Raw genomic sequence first — 20,740 nt, forward strand, 5'->3', positions numbered from 1 at the left:
AAAAGCTGATACTAATTTGGCTAGCATTAGCATTAGCTGCTGCTAAATTCCTGATCGAAGGCCTTGAAATGTACCCTTGCTGCAGCTGTGTTGCTAACGTGTCAGTCTCTTTGTTATTGTATATTAAGGATTTCTTCACCTATCTGAACCCGCAGTGCTTGACGGTGAGGATGAGCATGTCCTTGGGCTGGAGGCTGCTGTAGTATTTCAGTGCTTCATGAAATGTCATGGAGGTCACCGAATGATACCAGGACTGTGATGGCTATTTACAGAGGTCACAGGAGGAGAGAGAACTGAATATTGCACATGTTAAAGCAAGAAAAAGATGTGGGGCACTGGTGCACTTAACAGGGTCTTCCTCCTTGTATTTCAGACTTCACAACATTATTTTATGAACATGAACATTTTTATTGGCTATAACACTGAGCACTGTGCACCATTCTTATCGCTTCCCAGTTGATCTTGTAAATGCTTCTGGATTTACAGTGAAGAATTAGGTGAGATCTTTTAAACAGAGCCAGAGGAGGAGGACACAGACTTGCAAACAGACCGAAGCGTGCTTATTGCTCAGCTAGTCTTAAAGTTCCTTTGTGTGTACTGTTAGAACATCATCCAGACTTTGAATAGACCCTAAACGTATCTAGTGTTCGTGTGGGTCAAGAGTCAAGGGTCAAAGTGCAAGACGCAGCAATTGTTTGCATCGTAGCGGAGTTAGTCTCTGGGCGGACCGGAGCCCTGGGTCGTGGTGAACGAAGGGGCAGGCGTGAGCTTGTGCGTCTGGACTTTATCTGACTGCACACTCAACCGGCATGCTTGCCCCGTCTGCCTGGCTGAGGACTGAAATAATGCGGCCCCCTCCACTTGACCTCTCTCATTATTACCAGCACTGATCTCATTTGGACGAGCAGGCACCAGCAGTTTCCACCATGACTCCCATGTCCTCAAAGCAAGTCCTGCTGAATGGGGCTGCTCAATAGGAAATGACATTTTCTTTCATTTTGTGGTTTGCTAAAAAACTGTTAACATTATTAAAAGCAAAGGTTGAATGCATTCTTTAGGTTACACGTCAGGACGCAGTCAGCGTATCACAGCCTTAGTATTTTCAGTAATCATTTCTTTGTTATATTATTAAATAACATTACAGTCCAAATAGCCAAGACTAAGTGGTATTGCCCACATATTTATTTGATTATTATTAAATAACATATTGCTGTACACTGATGGCTAAGAAAGCCAGTATCTAGACCAAAATACTATTAAATCTGTTGATCATGCAGTTTATTTTAAACTGCTGAATTTCCTGCAGGCATGTTGGAGACTGATTTTAGGAAAATAACAGACAATCTATGACAGGACTATCACAGATACTGACAGACAGAGGTGGTTTTTGCACTTTTGACACAAAGTATTTGTTCTGCCTGATGTTATGTTATAAAGTATGTCTATTTTTCAGAACAGTTTTGGTTTCAGTATTAGAAGTCAAGTTCATCCACATATTACTTTGATATTGGGTGAAGGTACTGTAGATACAATGAAAGTCTTTTGGTGTTGTATAAGAATTGTGTTCCATGCAAAGTTTTGAACTCGTGATCTCTCTTTGTCGTGTTGTGAATTGGATCTCCTTCTCTAAGGTTGCTGGTGTACCCTGCTTTAGGTCTATGCAGAAGTGAAGTTCATTTACTCTAAAAGACATTTTGATGATCAATGGAAATTTGAGGAGATCTGATTAAAAAATGTTCAAATCTTCAGTATTTTGAACTGGAAATGGCATTGGTGAAAAATATTTAGCTGTTTTAGCTTTTTATGGTACATGCATTAAATTAATGAAAATTTCATATTGGTATTTAATGGTTGTTAAATATTGGACTATGTACATACGTGAACATTTTACTGTGTCTTTTATGTGCTTTCAACACATCGTGACTTGTGTTACAATGTATGGAATCATGGCAGTAGACTGAAGTATGATAATTGCTTACATAAAAATTACCTAATACTTTTTTTTTACAGTTTGCAATGTTGCATGTATAAAAAGGATGTAAGAATATAGGAGGAATAAGTCATCAGATTCATCAGAGAAGTGGCAGATGGAGTCGGGAAACCTCTGTGCTGTGCCACATTTCTCGCCCTTGTGTCAGCGTGAGCTAAAGTGGAGGAAACACCGTCTAAATTCTCCACCATCCTGCTCCGCCGCCACTATCACTGTCCTGGACGACCCAATCAGGGTGAGTCTGGCAGTGCTAAATGAGGCTGATGATCAGAACTAAGCCCAGACTGATGGGTGATTCGCTGGCATTTCGCTGCACGTCTGGCCTCTTCGGTTTCCATCAGCTTGTTTCCTCTCCTCCGCTTTGTCATTTCAGCTGGAACAAACACAAATAAGCAGGCAGATTTGTGTCCGCGCCCCGAGGACACCAAAAAGTTTGAGATGCTATTTGACAGGTTCCCCGAGACTGTTTTATTTTGCCTCTCTCCTCTCCGTCCCCTAGGTGTTTGACTGTGAGACATTTAATCGAGGGACTAGGGGTTTCATATCAGTAACAAAAATCAAATAATGCAAGATGATTTACTCCCCCTAGCAACCGGAGAGTGCGCTCTTAGCAACCAGCCGAGCCTCGGGCTTCGGTGTAATCAGCTTGAAAATATTTCAATTATTGTGTTGATTTTAGTGGATTTGAGAGGCGGTCGGTGAGCGCCCGAGTACATTCAGCCCATGACCTGCAGAGGAAGACATTGATTTAAACAGGTGTCAGAAAGGAAAAGCAGAGGCAATTTAAATGGGAATGGAAGAGGTAAAGTCATTGAGCACTGTTCAACACATGTGTGACATCCGCCCGCTGCTTCCAAATCAATGCAGCTCAGCTGAACGAAGAGGGGACAAAACGATGAAGAAAGAATCACCTTGAGGAATCATCCGTCTGGTCCGGTCCACTGGACCAGGAGCCTGACCGCTCCCCTGCCCCCGCCACCAGCCCACCGTCAGCTCAGGCTCCGTGTTCCAGCACATGGAAGTGTGTTCCTGAGCAACTACTTAGGTTATTAGGAGAAAAAGTATGAAGGCAAATGAGACTAAAGTCAGAGCACTTTCTCTGTAGCAAGGATCTCCAGGTCAGAGTTCACACAAAAGGGATTCAGAGCTTGCAAATACACTGAGACTACACTGGGGCTGCCTAAGGAAGGCGGTTGTGTGTGCTGGAGGCTACCTAATGCACCAGCGGCTGGCATGGAAAGTTTAGCATGTTGACAAAACTTGAATTAATGGCTAGAACTGCTAATTTCCCCATTATTTGTGTTAGCACTGCAAGCACAAGAAAAATATCCTTCTAAATGAAACCTGCATGATTTTTAAAATGCCAGAGGATATGTGGTCATATATAATTCTGCTTTTTACAGTATTTTAATGGGAAAGAAAAGTAGATATTGAATTGTGAGTTGTAATCTTTTTTTGTTGAAAACCATAATTTGTCTTTAAAGGATCCATTAGGGCAAAATTTAGCAGTGGTGGCCACCATTATCTTAAGTGGGGAAAATATTAACACTGGGCCTTCATTGAATTTGCAGGGTTATATTTAGCATGCAAATTGATTCCTTTCACTGTTCCACAAATGCAGATCATTTCAGCAAAGCTAATTTGGAGATTTGGAAAGGAGACGGAATTGTAATTAACAGAACAGACTTTCTATCCCAAACCCAGCCTGCAGCTTCTGTCTGGCCTCCATATATCTTCAGTAAAGGTGGTGTCACGTTTCATTCCAGCCTTATCTGTCATTAACGGTTCTGTAGTCTCCCCACTACAGCCGCTATGTGTTTACGTGTGTTGTCCTCGGCTGGAGTTTAGTTTGGGTTTTTTTTAATTTTTCGGCTAGTTAATGGTTTATTTTGATCCCACAAGTCTCTGTTAGCATTATTCTTTATGTCCGTCACTCCGTGTATGATTTAATTGAGAATGTAGGAAAAAACCCTCCCTGTATACCACCGGCACACGGTTTTGGAACTCAGTGAAAAAAGAAAACATAAATCATACATTAGTGTGTATGCGTGCAACACACTCACCTGCAATGTTTATTTCTCTTCTCATGCTCTCAAAAGCATAGGGTTTCAACTCTGGGTCCATCATCTTAAGAAGGACTCAGGGCAATATATGAGAGCCTTATTCTCTATTCGTATTAGCAGCAATTAAATGTGTTTTTATGGTTTATCACATGAATCCCCCTACTGCTATCAAAAGCCCACTGTCATCCCCAGAGCTGTAGGCGTGTGTAGGTGTTATTTGTGCTTACAAACGTGTGGGCACCGTTTTGTCATCTTTTCTCTAAGGTAACAGATTCGTTATGTTCATTAGCTTTTGCACCCAAATGTAATTTATGAGTAACCGAGACACAGGATGGAGTCACGTTTTACAGCGCCCTCTGCTTTGCTTTAGCTACTTTAATATTATGGGCATAGTTTGTTGATTTATTTATTTCGTGAAACAGTTATACTAAGCCTTAATGAATCTAAACTTTACCTGTATCATTGTGCTCTTCTTGCAAAGGAGTTGAACAGAAGCCCTTGAATCACAGTTCACACCACAGCGACTCATCGTCTCAACACTATACTCACTTAAAACTTGTGAAAGATGTTTGAGAAAGTTAGCGTTAATGCTCTCATTTTAGAAAGACAAAAAAAAAGATTCACAAGAGAATTTGCGACGTAAGTCGCGCTAATGCGTGTGATCACACGTTAATCGCCTGACAGCGTCTCACTTTCCTCAGTTAGTCTATTAGGATTTTACACAGATGTAAGGTCTAAGTGTCAGGTGTCATAATTTAATTGCGTTGTTTTCCGAGTCTCCTCCTCTGCAGGTACTGGGTCGCGCGCTAATCTGCGTACTGCCCCGTCACTCTCAACTCGCTTCCCTCGGACTTCTTGTTTAATTGGGGACACGACGGGTTCACCTCGCATTCAGCTTTTACCTTAACTTTAGAAGATTAACTGCCGATAAAGATAATGATCTTCTGGCGACTCTGGTAAGGGAGAACAGTAATTTTCTTGTGCTTCCGATGACTGCGCTGTAGAACAGCGAAACCTTAGACAATTAGCTTAACTGTTGTTAGTTTTGTATTGCTCAAAAGGCCAAAAACAGAAACAAACAAACAAAAAACAACAACAACCGAACACCTGAACAGTTACTTTCGCAAACACCATTAGTCTATATGGTAACCTACCATTAAATCAGAAAACGACAATTGAATTAACTGATATTTTCTAATTTCCCAAGTGTTTCAGATGTCAAGTAATGGATTTGTTTTCATAACTATATAAACCAGGACCATGGAGAAAATAAGTCATTTACGGAAAGCAACAGCTGGTCATTTGTCGATGCCTGATCTTTGAGCGAACGATCATACTTGCGGGATCAGAGAAACTGTCACATTATCGTTGTCAGTGTTTCCGGTTTGGAGAACACGCTGTTTTCTGGGTTCTTGATCACTGGCACCAGGGATTAACACACCTCGTGAACCTCTTGCACTCAGGCAAGCTTTAATCTGGCAAACCGGTGGGATTAGTGAAAGGCATTGCAGCTTTGTCGAGCAAAATAACTCCAACGCAGTGTCCTTCTAAGAACATACGTTTTGAAGTTTATGTGTAGCAAAAGGCCCCTCCAGACCTTTATTTTGGAAGTGAATTCCCTTTACACCATGAAGATTTAAATTAATTCGGGTTGGGAAAGTTTAGACTGGGAATGAAAGAACTACTGTATTATTAATTCGAGAGTGCCAGTTTGTGAATGGCTTCTACCGCATTTTATGCATTCTGTAAATGTAACTAGTTCAAATTAATGCAACAATATAAATAATTAGTAGTTTTGGTTTAAAAAATATTGAACATTGTTAATAGTATATTAAAATCGGAAGATAATATGTAAAAACATTTTTCCTAGACAGCAAAATCTCTATTGATGGATATGATGAAAAAAAGAATATATTTTACTGCTTATTACATCTGCATTATAAACACAAGAACAATTCTCACCTACCATCTCCTCCCATATCATACTACACATCTCCTCCCATATAATACTTTACATCTCCTCCCATATAATACTTTACATCTCCTCCCATATCATACTTTACATCTCCTCCCATGTCATACTTTACATCTACTCCCATATAATACTTTACATTTGCTCCCTGCTCCCATATCATACTTTACATTTGCTCCCATATCATACTGTACATTTACATCTCCTCCCATATCATACTATACACCTCCTCCCATATCATACTATACACCTCCTCCCATATCATACTATACACCTCCTCCCATATCATACTGTACACCTCCTCCCATATACATCTGCTCCCATATCATACTTTACATCTCCTCCCATATAATACTTTACATCTCCTCCCATATCATACTTTACATCTCCTCCCATATAATATTTTACATCTGCTCCCATATCATACTTTACATCTCCTCCCATATAATACTTTACATCTGCTCCCATATCATACTTTACATCTGCTCCCATATAATACTTTACATCTCCTCCCATATAATACTTTACATCTGCTCCCATATCATACTTTACATCTAGTCCCATATAATACTTTACGTCTACTCCCATATCATACTGTACATCTCCTCCCATATCATACTGTACATCTGCTCCCATATAATACTTTACATCTCCGATATCATACTATACGTCTCCTCCCATATAATTCTTTATATCTCATCCCATATGATACTATACATCTCTTCCCATATATTACTTTCTATTCGCTGGCCATGCACCTGTGTGGCAAAGCACAATGTTGTTAAAAATTAATGTCCTACAGCCTCAATGTACAAGGCTGTAGGTGCTGCTTTAATTATTTCTTGCCTGCCTAAATCGTTTCTTTTGAAAGCCAGAGCTACATATCGATAGCTCTGAAATGAATGTTATGTCTTGAGACGTTCCTTCCACAGGTTCTCCTCCAGCCGACATTATGGTGGAGGAGAGAAAAGCAATCTGCAGCCATCCTGGGACTGCTGATAGATATGGTCACACTTTAGAGTGGTAAACACTATTGATTCTGTCCCACTATCATCTCTAATTTTCTTCCAGCCACAGCACAATGGGAGTCTTTATGACTAATCACACCCATTTGCCAGGTTAGAACAAGGTGTGTGGTGGGTTTTGTTTTGGGGAGGGGGGGGTGGGGGTGGTAAATACTCGGCTTGTGGCTCTCAGACGGAGCGTGTCGGTGGTGAAGTGTTTCTGGGCTGTCACATCTGCCCACTTCCTTTGCTCTAATGTGATCGATTGAGCCAGCAACAGGGTCATAACCTGTTCCTCTACAGGATGCTTTGGGAGTGACATTTCAGGCACAGTTAGGCACTGTTTCCCCAGGGCCATCAGATAAAACAAGTAAAAAGTGGATCCTGAGAAAGAGATGAAGTTTCCGGGGGTGTTTAAGACATGGTGAAGCCTCATTGTTTGACTGGGGTAGACATTACCTTCTCAGTAATGTGGATGTTTGAATAAAATCTGAGGGCTTGGCCCAGATGTGTAAACATGTTTTGAAATTGGAATTAAAAACATTAGTAAGAAGGTCATGAGATCTGGTGAGGGGTGTATGTGTGTGCATAATAAGGTGGTTGAAGACTATTGTGACAATCATAACACAAACTACAGTAGACTAATATTGCTACTGAACTCATGAAAATGTATTATTTGAAGAAATTATGAGTTGCCGTATCTGTTGATTTGTAAACGTTTTAGGTCACCACCTGCAGTATTGGTATGTCAACAATCAAGATCAAACACACCTACTCAAAACTGTTTTAATGACAAAAACATCTCAGAGTTGCCATTGAAGGTACCACAGCAGGGGAACATATCTGCTTACCACATGTGATTACATGCAGGAAGGAGCTGTCTCAGTGACCCTCAATGACCCCCCACCTACCTCCACCACACCCCTCCACCTACCTCCACCACACCCCACCCCCCAACTTTTAGAAAATCTCTCTGAAAAAATAGGACTACCTATGTCTTCTCTATACGAAAAAGAGAAGGGTAATGCAGTTTAGAGTACAATAATAATGACTAATTATCCCTAGGTTAACTATACCCTATGGCAATTCTTTTCATGTCCTGCTAGGCTGAGCTTGACCCAAATCAATGGCAACAGTTATCTTATTAATCCCTGTAACAAAGCTTAACCTCTAACTGGAGAGTGTTGGGAGGAAATTGGTACATGTTGTTGCTTCATTAGATACCAGAACCCATTGCAATGAATTTGTGGTACAAAACCAGCCTTCTATAGTCAGACATGATAATATGCAATTTTATTCTCTCTCTCTCTCTCTCTCTCTCTCTCTCTCTCTCTCTCTCTCTCATATATATATATATATATATATATATATATATATATATATATATATATATATATATATATATATATATATATATATATATACACACTATAGCTATTAAGCTATTAGTTATGCTTGTTAAGTCCACTTGTGTCACTTTGTACTCCTGATGTATTGCTGCTCCTAGAACCATCAGAAACACAAGATCCCTTCAGATACTCAGGCCCACTGTTTTGTATTTCCTGTTGGACTGAATAATTACCATCAACAATTGATCAAACACTGTTTTACCAGTACTTAAGAAATCATAATAATCTCCACTGTAATGTTAATTTAACTGTGTAAGAGAAACAAAATATCTTCAGTGCGTTATGAACAGTCTGTTGTCATATTTTAAATGTACAGATCCCTCTAATCTAGTTCCTCTCATTTTAACCTGAGCCACATAGATAGTGCTGTGAGAAACACTGATTTCGAAGTATGTCAATATTACTCTGGGCTTCCAGACTCCTCATTGGTAGACTGGTTCGAATAGCACCAATAAAATCAAGACATTTTTGCATAGTTAATCAGACTCTTTGAGAAAGAGCATGAACATACAAGCTAGTGTATACATGTCCATATCACAAGAGTTACAGCCAGAATGCACCATTCTTTTAGGCTGAAAGATGCAAATATTTCATGAAATCATTATTGGTAACATTATGTTGTGAGTACATCATTTGAATTTTAAAGCATTTTCAATTCTCAGTTGTTGACAAGAGTAAGAGTGCTACATGGCTGGGGGGAAACAGCCTTCAGCTCATGAGGGCTTGTAGGGGTAAAATATCCCTGGTGTTTATAGTGTTATTCATGATCTGAAAGCAAGTAGCTATTAACCACAGTGTCAGAGCAAGCAGCTATTACCCACACCAGCTGAACTGCACATGATTCAATTTTGGATTCTATTCCTTTATAAAGAATTGTTTTAAAGTCCGTCAGGCCCTGTGGGTGTCTGGGGTGGAGACGGCAGGAGATGATCAGAGTGGAGCTTATTTATCTCTCCCATAACTAGAGTAATTTGCGACCTATAAAGAGCTGACAGGCCCAAATAGATTTGGACAGTGTTGCCTTAACATCTGGAAACACTATTTAACTCATCCCATCTCTGGAAGTTTTCACACTTCACACTTCATTAACCTCCAGAGCCTGGAGACCCTGGGAAGACAGGGGGAGCAAAATGCCTGTTTACACAGCGCTTTCTACACTAGCAGAAAGCAGTTTCACCATGGCTGCACAACACGAGCGTGGGAGACAGAGGTGCAGGTGCCAGGCCTGGGAGGCCTGCTTCCTCACTCACCTCCATTTTCACTTCTAATTGATAATGAATCGGCTCTGAAGTGAAAATGAAGCTGAAATGTCGTATCGCAGTTGCCGCGCTTACTGTATGTGAAGTGTGTTGATTTTCATAGGTAGCTTGAGGCTTTTGGTTTTAATTTCTGAAATGGACACATCAGGTGCTGGAATAGTAACAGTGTATGTAATGAATATTACATATATTAAATAAATATTAAAATATTAATATTTTTCAAATATATACTGGTCCCTTCTATAAAATCAGAAGCACTTGCACAGCTGATGAAGAACAGTGTCTGAAACCTCCTGTTTCTTTGACACTACAATGTCTCTCTCTCTCTCTCTCTCTCTCTCTCTCTCTCTCTCTCTCTCTTATATATATATATATATATATATATATATATATATATATATATATATATATATGAGAGAGAGAGAGAGAGTATTATTGTGTATTATTGACTGCAGTGTTTATTGTAACTGAGCTTTATTTGAGTAGAGGCTTCTGTACAGAACTGTTTGGCTCTCACTGGACTGTATTGAATTAAAGGTCAGGAGGCTACATTTGCAGTCCTGGGGATGTCCTGCCTGAAGTCCAACTGATATCATTCCATCCTTGACCTGCTCTAATCACTTTCAAACTGACATAAATTAACCAAGATTTATTATTGACTTTTCTTTCCTGTGCTGTTCCTACTTTATTAATATATTTATTATTGGAAGAGAGGTTGCTAGGAAAATTATACTTGGAGGTACAGAGCCGTTAGGAACTGAGGTTGAACAGAACAGAACCATGGAAACAAACATAGCAGAATGTTTTTTTTTTTCTGCAACGTAAGCCGAATTAATATTTTTAGAGCAATTAAACTATTTAAGATTAAACATTTTAAAAGTTTGGTCTTGTGATTGCTTTTCAAAACACCAGTGTAATTTTGGTGCCATTCAAATTACCAGTCCCACGTTTTTGATGTGGCACAGCTGCAGAATGTGAAATAGATCACTACGAGCATGTAGACAGTGAAAACCTCAAATGTTTAGAGTTCCCTTCTGAACTGTTTCACCCCTTTAAATCTACTGGTTTAAATCTGGATTGTTTCTGTTGGTTGTAAACAGTGGAGATAAATAACATTTTAATTTGACTCTTGGAGTCTTGGTTCGTAAAGGATGCTCCTTAAATGCATTACCTTAATATCCTGTGACTGCCATGTGAACACCCTTTAACAGATCCTGAAATACAGCTCTGCAGGTGCAAGGAGTCTGGAATTATTGTGAGATGCTGATATATTCAAGTTTGCGAGTCCTAGTGATATGTGCTTTCATAAGGAGTGAGAAACCTTTTTGCTAGCGGCAAATTGGCCTCTTTTTTATCAAACAGTACATTTATTGATTGAAGTCCAAATATAGGATGAATGTGATCAAATATATTCTCAGTGATACTCCCTCTGTATCCTGACATGCTGGCCAGACTGTATTATCCTTTTTCATGTATATGTGGTACAGGATCAGTCCATTAAAATAAATGAAGATTGTTATTCCCTTGGTTTAATGAGGCATCAGACGTTTATCTCCACACTGTAACTTCATTTTGTTGCCCAAACTGAATCTGCTGCACTTCTTCCTCATTTTCCTCCATCCGTGTACTAACGTTGACGTAAAAACAACTCGCACGTGCCCACGAATGTTCATTTGGCTCGAATTCTGCGGTTTATTAGATGAAATTGGTTAATGAAACACATCTCAAAAGGTGATAATTAGCAGGCAAGACCAAAGCAGTAACAGCTTGTTTCATATTTAATAACCCCAATGACCAGGGGACATACTGTCAATGTTTGGGTCATGCTTATGAGCTGACTTACACCAGGTCACAATTGTAGTCTATTTATGAAGCGTTTCAAATGTAAATACTTGATAATGACAAAGTAAGCCTGTTCCAAAATTAGTTGTTGCCACGCACGTGTCGATTGTTTGCTATAAACGTCGTGCCTGTAATGCTTATGACTTAACTTACACTTGCTCCAAGTTCTTTTGTCTTTCTATATTTTGCGCCTGTAAAACATCTGATAGTCTGCTATGAGTGTGGCCACTATAAATTCTGCATAAATTCTGTATTTTTTTTACAAGGCACAAGACTAAGGCATGAATCCGCAGACAAATGCATCCAGGATGACTTTTTAGAATGTGAATTAATAATTATTCACAGTAGTGCTTATTAAGAAAAGTCTGAAATGCCTTTAATGCAAAATAACCGTTACCCAATCCTGGCTTCGTTAGTTTGGATTGACTACAAACCAATCGACGTCTTACATCAGATGAGTCTGACTTTTCCCATCTCCTATGTTTATTGGCAAATCAAACCAGGCGAGCAATGTCTAGAGAAAAAAAATGTCTGCGTACACATAGGCCTACAATCAATAGTCTATCATTTTATAATGGGTCATTAAATCAAAGTTCATTCTCGTTTCAATAAGAGAGGAGTGTGCAAAGTGATTACAGGGATGACACGACGCCGCAGTGTCGGCAGCCAGAGAGGAGCAGCGCCCGCTTGGATCTCGCTCACAATCACTTAAAACGGTACTTGACTTTTGGCTCCCACCCTACAGCTATTCCGCCATGTGCATTTCTGGATTATTTTACACCGCGTGCCCATTAATTCACCGGCGGACCTCACCGCTCTTATCGCGGCCGTGCGAGCGCACGCATGGATAATAATTGACATGCGCATTGTTTTACGCTCGATCTCTAAATTGATTTTGCAATCACGTTGAAAGAGGAAATCCGTTGAAATGTATAACATGTTTAAAAATTAGATATAACTTAGAGGTTACGATTGTGTGGTCCAAGATGACGGTTTCATTTTATTACCTTAAGTCTGCCCTACAATCTCCAACACCTATATTCACATCCAATTCTCTTCTCTCATCGCTCATGCTCGCAAATTGGTCTTTCATAGACTCTCCTTTCATCAACACACATCTCAGGTTGTTAAAAAAATATTCCTTCAAGAAGACAATTACACATAATTAGCAATGCGGCTGAAACTGTACGTTGTCGAAGCTTTCCAGACCAATTTGCCAGACACGTCGTCTTGCTAATAGCTCGCAGACACCGGTGTCCTCAAACCGGGCACTATAGGCCTACATGACTTTCTCCAACAACTTGCTTGGCCTCTAAATCCAATTAATAATTTAAGGTCGCTAAACCCAACTTTACTGTGTTTATCACAATCAGAATGTCTATTTGCCGTCGTTCACCGAGCAAACTGTAGCAAAGTCCTAATTAATTTATTGTCCCGATGACACAAACATCTAAAGAAGTCTGAAAGTGACACTACACGCAAGAACAAAAGAAGAGAGTGGAGCTCGACAAGTGAGTCGTGTTCACCAGTGGGACGCACGTGCGGCCTCAGCACGCTCTCTGCTTTCTTTCTATCATTTCAGTTTGTAGTCTAATAAAGTAAATCTTCATAATTGGAGTAGGCCTGATGGCATTCCACCTCGAGGAATGGGATCATCCCCAGAGTTTGGAAAAATATGAAACGACAAAAGAAATTAATCTAGAAGGCTGTGAGGGTAGGGATAGACTGGGTGTTGTAAATGAGGCTCTTGAAATCACCTTCATAATTAATTGCTCAAATTTGATTCTATTAAATAAAAATAACACTTATTGAGGAACTCAATTAGCATTAATTAAGCTTGATATCCTAATTTGGAGAACGTGTTGAGGAAAACAAACGTTTTCCGAGTGGTTTTTACCCCGGTGTTGTTGAATACCAGCTAGCTGCCTTTGGGCTCCTTTGCTCCCCTTTGAGAGTTGAAAATGAGAAATGGAGATGGAATATCAGGAGGTGCTAAATTAGCTGCCTGATCTGCACTTATTGCCGCGCGCGCACCCCCATTACTTTGCTGTTCTCTCTCTCTTAACATTCCAGGCATGGCGCGGCGTCGAGATAGCAGATTTATCAAATGGGAAAATGAATGCATGATGATCAGTTAAATTGAAAATCAGCGCCTGCATGACAGCCCGACCTGACACCTCCGTAATTAGAAAGAAAAATGATGGCGTCCGATGCATAATAGAGCAAAAACAATTTACACTCTCCCATAATGATCCAGCGTTCAAATTGAAAATTTCTCCGGGTAGAAATTGAATTCATAAAGTGTGATTCATGGAGGACACATCTCCTGGAGGCTGCACGAGCCATATCGATTGATAGTTTGTCTTGAATCATACAGCAGGCTGCTTTCAGGCAAAAGCTTAACTACTTAAGCAAATCGCTAATTTCACCTTAAGGGCACCAGTGTGCAGCCAGCGATACTCCTATTCAGACTGCAAATGAATTAAACATGAACACCCCCACCACCGCGCGTTCTACTAAGAGAGAGAGAGAGAGAAGGAGAGAGAGGAGAGAGAGAGAGAGGGGGAGAGAGAGAGAGAGAAGAAAAAACAGCAGTAAATTGAAGGACACCTCCACAGTGCGCACGTTTCCCAAACACTTGCTTTTTTACACCTAAAAGGCAATTCATTCACTGAAATGAATATATCCCTGTGTTGACTTTGAGACGCGGCTGACAGGACGGATGCTCAGTAATTGCTTAATCAGAATCGTATATAGGAGGACTGACTTGTACACGTTATTGTTTAGCCATTGTCATCTGAACATTAAATCGCAACTGTTGTTGATACTCTCTTTCGGTTTTTAGACCATGTTGAGTGGATCTTTTTGTGCGTAAAAGTCTTATATTTTATCCAGCACCGTTTGTCTGAAGGCTATGCTCCATATGCTCCTGAAAGACTCGTGTCTGTCCTGCTTCCCAGCCAGCATCAGTGGTCTGCTGAAATTATGTAAATGTTTTGAAAGAGACACGGTCTCAAAAATTCATTTGCGCCAGCTCAGACGTAATGCGACCTCTCTTATTATTTTCTATTTATTTGCAAATCATGATCCGATGAGAGATGAAGGGCTCGAGGAAATTTAAGAAAACAATAAAGGCACGCGGCCGGCCAGAAAGCGTGGCTTTCATATTGGAAAGGGGGCATATATTATTTATGGTATATTTGCCAGTTATAGCCTACGTATAATTTAAAGTGATCAGATTGTGTTATTATTTTATGCCTCCTTTCTTACCTCGACTTTCGATCTGGTCAACATTGCTAATATTGTCAAGGCGCAGATGTCTAGGAGACCCCACAGCGTCCCGTGGGAGCGCCAACCCTATTAGAACAAATGTGTTCTGCTATTGTAAATAGGCACGTTTGCTGCGCCCGTCCTATTACAGCCGACGCATGATCAATAGGCTGATAACACAGGAACATCAATATAAGCGACAGAACAATGAGGGATATCATCGAACATCTATCTTAATATAGCCAGCTACAAGGGCCCCGACAAAGTGAAAAGCTCATGAAAATTCCGCCCCACGAATTCCCATCTTCTATCCAATATGCACAAACACACTCCCAGCTGCCGGGGCTATTATTTTCCTATTTCAATTTGACACCCCAGCCTTTCATGCTAATTCTATTATTCTTGGAAGTTTATGTGATTTCATATCACTAGAAATCGGTAATGTATTATAACCCTTTGGGCTAAAATAAACTGAATCCCTGCAGTAGCCACCGGGAAAATAATTACTTTCATATCAAAACTCTGCAGGAGTCGAACGGGTCTTTTCGCCTCCGGCTCGTAACCTCATTTCAGTGGGGCTTATAGATGAATAAATTTGTTAAAGCTATACACAAAATACAACATGGGGTTTTAAAAGAAGGGAACTACCTATACCCACAGTATAAAGGCTACTTAGGGTCGTACACGTGTGGAGGTTATTGTATACAATCGATTTATTTATGAAAAACTTACATATATAAATATCTTAATACTTTTTACAAGGTTTGAGGTTTTGTCTTGCTTTCTTTACAGTTTGTTATACAGGGAGCCTGATGCTGCTATTTTTTCAATAAACATTTACCCCACCACACACATACACAAAATATTCACACATATATTTTCCCCTAATCGGAATATAAATATGTCAACTCAAAAAGAAAACAAAGGGGAAAGAGATGTAGGCTATTGATATGTCATTGTATTTTCCTCTTCGGTTAAGCTTTGAAAGAGTTTCAGGCAATATTGAGACTCTCCAAAAAAATTCCGCTAAGCCCAATTTATCCCATATCGACATCAACCGAGTCTTTGTTGGTGTCCGTGTGAGTGGTCGCTGATTCAGAACTCTGTGGATATTCAAATGGGCCTAATGATTGTTCCTTTTTCTCTGACAGGGGAGACTTTGGACTGGTGGGGTCTGACTCTTTCTCTTGCGGGCTTACGTCGTTACAGCTGCCCGGAGAGTGACCGTTAAAGGTTTGTGGTGGACTGCGCTGTGGTGAACACGTTATTTTGCCCGATTGACTGACCTGTCCTTTGATTGCTGTCGTGCTGGCATTTACACTGCTGGACTCGTTGTTCGCGTGTCCTGAATTTCCAGCAGTATCGCTTGTTGGTGTTTTTTGCCCGTTATCACCATCAGTGCCCGATGCTGTGTTCTTCAGGGCGGTTTGCGGAACAATAAAACCCAGTGGTTGCGTAATCGGGTAGAGTAAAAAATGTCCTTTCCCTATCAAAGGCCGCGGAGAGGGCACGGGGAAATCTATGGTGGGTTTTCGCCTTGGTCTGGAGTCTGACAAAAGGCTCTCCACACTGAAAGGGTTGAGTTTCTGAAGACTGGAGGACTTACTAAGGGGGCAAGAGTTTGCTTGCTGACCGCTGTCGGACGAGTCCAGCTCGGATCCACTCGCATCTTGATTCAGGCTTCTTTGGTTCTGTAGTTTTGGCGGTGTTTGGTCACAGCTTGGTTGCGTTTGGTTTCGGCCCAAGTCACAATGGATATTCTGTTCGCTGTCCGTTATTTGTGAAACGCCACTGTCGCTGTCAGATCCTGGAGTGTGAAATAAGTCCCCGGACATGATTTTGTTCTGCGACCTCAATAACCTTTTTTCCTGTTTTCTCTTCTTTTTCTCCACTCTCTCTCGCTCTCGGCGCGCGATCTCCTCGGCGTCCATGGGCTCGCCACTGCAGGTGGTGGGGTGGGAGTTGTGAGCAGGTCGCCCGGGACCCTTTTTTGTATTTTCCTTTTTCCGCCATTTAGCCCTGCGGTTCTGGAACCAAACCTGCAAATTAAGAAAGAAACTTTAATATTCATGCTTTTGTCAAAACACCAGGACCGACGTACAAGTCATTAATGCATTTCAATTAGAACCTTAAACGAAACCTACTGACACTTATAAGTATATTCTAATAATATAAATAAAAAACATTCATACAGAAATAATGAAGATCGCTTCATAAAATATTGATCTACACGCTCGTGGACGAATTCACCACTTCAGGTCAACATAATTTACACAATGCTATTAAAATATAGAACCCAAACACTAAAATGAAAATGATGAAAATTCAAGATGTTGAACGGCTTCGTAGGCCTATCTGAAATACCCATCGCTTCAAGCCCTTAAACAGAATATGTTTTTCATGTTCAGTAAACATCTAAAAAAGAAACTCATCTTACAGTAGTGTCTATGGTAAACAGATCGCCACGTCGTAGAAGCTAATTCAGTACGCAGGCCCAGATAGCTAAATGGTTAATTTTAAAGGTCCCGTATCGTTCAAGCTATCAAGTTAGCGTAGTTTACCAACATAAGAAAATTACAAAAACCTTAGCAGACATTTAATACAAGCGAATTAATTTTGAGTGTTCGCCAGTGATGCAAACATCGTACATTAATACGACTGTCACATATTTTATTTAAATATTAAACGTGGAAATATAGGCTACATAAATATGAAGTTAAAGGTTTACCTCAACATGAGATTTTATATTTTACCTTACATAGTCTTTTATAACACAAAATTGAGGAAAAACGGCATTGAACAACCGCAAACGCTGATAATTTTTTTACTCAAGTATTTGCTTATGAGTGCGTTCTGCACTGTGATTTATTTCGTTGTTACATTAAAGCTGTGGGTTTATTTCAGTGTGTTAGCCTATGTGCGATGCCTGCAGTAGGCCTACAGAAAGGCCAAAGAGAATGCCGCGTCGATTACATTGTAGATGCAAGAGATGACCAGGCATTAAAACATGATGTACTTTTAGGCCTTCGTCATTCTGCCATGACTGTTTACATTTCCAACCCATTAAAATGTTTAATTGAATTTAAAAAAAGTTTACACCCACGACAGTTTCATAGTTAAACCGATACTGGTGTTGGCCATGGACCAAGCGGATGCAATAACGCTGTTTAACTGACTAAAACAGTAGCACAGACAAATAATAGATGTAATGTTTACCTGCACCCTTGATTCTATCAAATCCAGTCTCAGAGCCAACGCCTCCCTCATGAATACATCTGGATAGTGACTTTCATTAAAAGCCTTTTCTAATTCTTCCAACTGCCAGCCAGTGAAATTGGTGCGAGTTCGTCTTCTCTTACAACCCGGGCTATCCTTCTCTGGATCTCCCGTATCTATGAGAGAATAGAAATATATATAAATATCTGAAACAACAATTCGTCATGCCAAAACATCAGTATTAACCTTACTTGCTTTATCTGTCTGTCTCTCTATCTCTCACACTCTCTCCCGCTGTGTGTGTTAGGACGAATAACAGTCTAAATATTCATTCTTATGATAAACGATTAATTGCAGCATTGACACTCACAACCAGCACCACTACCATAACAACGAAAACAACAACAATAACAATAACAACAACAACAATAATAATAATAAATTATTATTAAAATAATAATAATTAAAGCTGTTCACTTTTACTGCATTTAAGTAAGACACCAAGTGTGCAAATGTTGAAAAGTGTAATATGTCTCAGTCGAGTCTCAAAGAAGCGGTCTTTGTAACTAACCACTGTTTATATTGGAGGTTACAAATTGGGCTACACTGACACGTTTCTTTGTTTCCTCGAGCTAACATTCTTGTTTCGAACGATTTCTGAAGACGACAGAAAATTATTTTGTCTGCAATACGATTACGAGACGCTTCACTTAGATAGAGACCTATTACCCAATATTTTAGCGAGTGTCCTGTTTGGCTGGCGTAGCTTACCTGTCAGTTTGTACTGTTGGTTATCTCCATTCATACCGCAGCCAGACGACAAGAGAGGGTTCGAGTTAACCACAGACGCGGTGCAGGAGCCGTTGAGTAATCCGTCTATCGAGAAAGGAACCGCGGCTGCAGATTGAAGTTGATGACCAGCTAATTCGTAAACATGATGGTGGCTTAGATGGTACGGAAAGCTCACCATCCCACCGAGAGAGCCTCCGAACTGGGCATGAGGTGGCTCCAGTATCCTGCTGTCCATCATCTCCCGGGCAAAAGGAAACGACGTCTGGAGGCTGGTGATGTGAATTTAAAAAACATGCAGTGAGTGTGGCCAGCGAGGAGGGGACATGATGTGGAAAGGGGGATGAGCTGTACTTTATCAACACGAACCTTCCAATAATTAGCTTAGGCTCTGGGAATTTGAGACCAATGAGAAACGTTAATCGGCGGTGACGTCAGAGACGTGGTCTGAAAACGCTTTCCATATCGATTGCTAATTAAACCTGACATCCACCTCAATAAACAATATCAGGGCTGTCACAACAAGACAGGAGGGCTTTGATAAGAACTACATCACGGCTACACGGGGGGCCTTGGAAGGAGAGCGATCAGATTTGATACCCAGTTAAACGCTAAATAGACACTGAAATCTCACCTCCGTAGCCACACAGAGCGGTGGATTCATCACCATTCAAGCCGACGTGGCTCTCCATCTGTTAATATCTAGCGTCTGACAAAGACGTACACACATAAACACACGTGCCCGCGGAAGCGATAACGCGAAATGTCGCCACACGAGTCTCCCATAGATAAGCATAGTGCACTGTTGACAAAGTGATGAACGCGGTCGTAGCCCAGCGTTGCACTGGCAGTTGATACTTTGCTAGTCGAGCATGTGGTAGCCTGGTCAAGAAAAGACATTTGTCACAGAGCTGTCAAATTTAATTCAAAACTACAGCCAGTCCAATGCGGAAGCGTGGATGGATTAACACAATAGTTAAATGTCTGCAAGAGGGTGGATCTTTAGGTTCTGTACGAGATATAAATGAACCTATTAATTACATGAGCGACTAATTAAAAAAGACCGAGAATTTAAAAATGGTCTAATGAGATGTATTTCCCCAGACCTCCCATTCACGTGTAATTAATGTCATTTAAAATTACTTTAGTTTGATATCATACCGTTATCAATATAGAAATTTTATAAATGACTCTACTAGTCATTCCTGGCTACATTCAAAAAAGGTTTTAGCATATATTCCCAATTCTTTAGTTAATATATGTTTTATACTATAATATATACTACATACTGTACTTTATATATTTAATTCATATATAACTGTGCTACAATATGAATGTAATTTATTTCATTAATTGTCAGTATACTCTATGTATTGACGTTTCGGTTTTTTACACAGGCTACTCCGAGTGACCCTATAGTCAGTAATTTTTGTCAAAAAAATGGACGAAAGTTTGTAGAAATACATTAAAATATAAATAACATCAAGTGTGTCTGCGCTGTTCATAGTCCTCTCTCATTTACTTATTCTTATCATCAACAACAAACATCACTATAAGCAACCAAAGTACTGAGTCAGGAATTTATTATATTGTACTTGGTCACTCTACATATTTTTATGTTGCTTATACATGACGCACATTGCCAATGGTATTTTCTATACGGTGAGCTATAAGCTATTTAAGCAGTTGAACTGTGTTTATGAATAAAGACTGATCATCAGTCCCGACACTTTAAGTAGATTCTGTCTTCCATCTCGTTACACGAGAATAAATTCGACTTTATTTTGCCATGTCTGGACCTGTCATAATGTTAATCTGAGCTGAAAATTCTCTCTCCACTCACTCCATGACCCTTGGCACCCGGATTGGCGTGTTGTAATAACCCGAATCTTTCAACAGAGGCCCCGATAATTGTTACCTTATTAG

At 40.1% G+C, this 20,740-nt stretch overlaps 2 protein-coding genes and 1 long non-coding RNA gene across 6 annotated transcripts in view; 1 reads left to right on the plus strand and 2 right to left on the minus strand.

The window, feature by feature from the left end:
* Positions 1 to 967: 967 nt before the first annotated feature.
* On the minus strand, positions 968 to 4,845 carry LOC143517101 (uncharacterized). Of its 2 annotated transcripts, none has more exons than XR_013131844.1 (3): positions 4,508 to 4,845; positions 2,902 to 3,027; positions 968 to 2,718 (listed from the first exon to the last, which is right to left on the minus strand). It is a non-coding gene; the product is annotated as an uncharacterized LOC143517101 (long non-coding RNA). The 2 variants fall into 2 exon arrangements; XR_013131845.1 differs by having other exon boundaries at positions 2,902 to 3,030.
* Positions 4,846 to 4,861: 16 nt separating this feature from the next.
* Positions 4,862 to 20,740, plus strand: part of zfand2a (zinc finger, AN1-type domain 2A) — a 26,975-nt gene continuing 11,096 nt past the window's right edge. For 2 of the 3 annotated variants that reach the window (XM_077009233.1, XM_077009232.1), the window contains exon 1: positions 4,862 to 5,009. In XM_077009233.1, the coding sequence (XP_076865348.1) occupies positions 4,990 to 5,009 (20 nt within the window). In that variant the 5' untranslated portion in view covers positions 4,862 to 4,989. Of the gene's footprint in view, positions 5,010 to 15,972; positions 16,043 to 20,740 lie in introns of those variants that run through there. The other variant, XM_077009236.1, reaches the window with a different exon arrangement.
* On the minus strand, positions 15,518 to 19,584 carry uncx (UNC homeobox). The gene is made up of 4 exons (XM_077009231.1): positions 19,449 to 19,584; positions 18,797 to 19,086; positions 18,026 to 18,201; positions 15,518 to 16,848 (listed from the first exon to the last, which is right to left on the minus strand). Exons 2-4 carry the CDS (start codon positions 19,053 to 19,055, stop codon positions 15,847 to 15,849), a joined length of 1,437 nt encoding a protein of 478 aa, XP_076865346.1. The 5' UTR covers positions 19,056 to 19,086; positions 19,449 to 19,584; the 3' UTR covers positions 15,518 to 15,846.

The sequence above is a fragment of the Brachyhypopomus gauderio genome, chromosome 6 (assembly GCF_052324685.1).
Source record: "Brachyhypopomus gauderio isolate BG-103 chromosome 6, BGAUD_0.2, whole genome shotgun sequence".
NCBI lineage: Eukaryota > Metazoa > Chordata > Actinopteri > Gymnotiformes > Hypopomidae > Brachyhypopomus > Brachyhypopomus gauderio.

Bases quoted from the DNA above. Each gene is read 5' to 3' on its own strand.
- uncx (XM_077009231.1), bottom strand. From the start codon at position 19,055: ATGATGGACAGCAGGATACTGGAGCCACCTCATGCCCAGTTCGGAGGC. The intron at 18,202-18,796 runs GTAAGCTACGCC...ATTCTCTCATAG, and splicing joins CCAACAGTACAAACTGACAG to ATACGGGAGATCCAGAGAAG. The intron at 16,849-18,025 runs GTAAACATTACA...CTTAATTTGCAG, and splicing joins TGATAGAATCAAGGGTGCAG to GTTTGGTTCCAGAACCGCAG.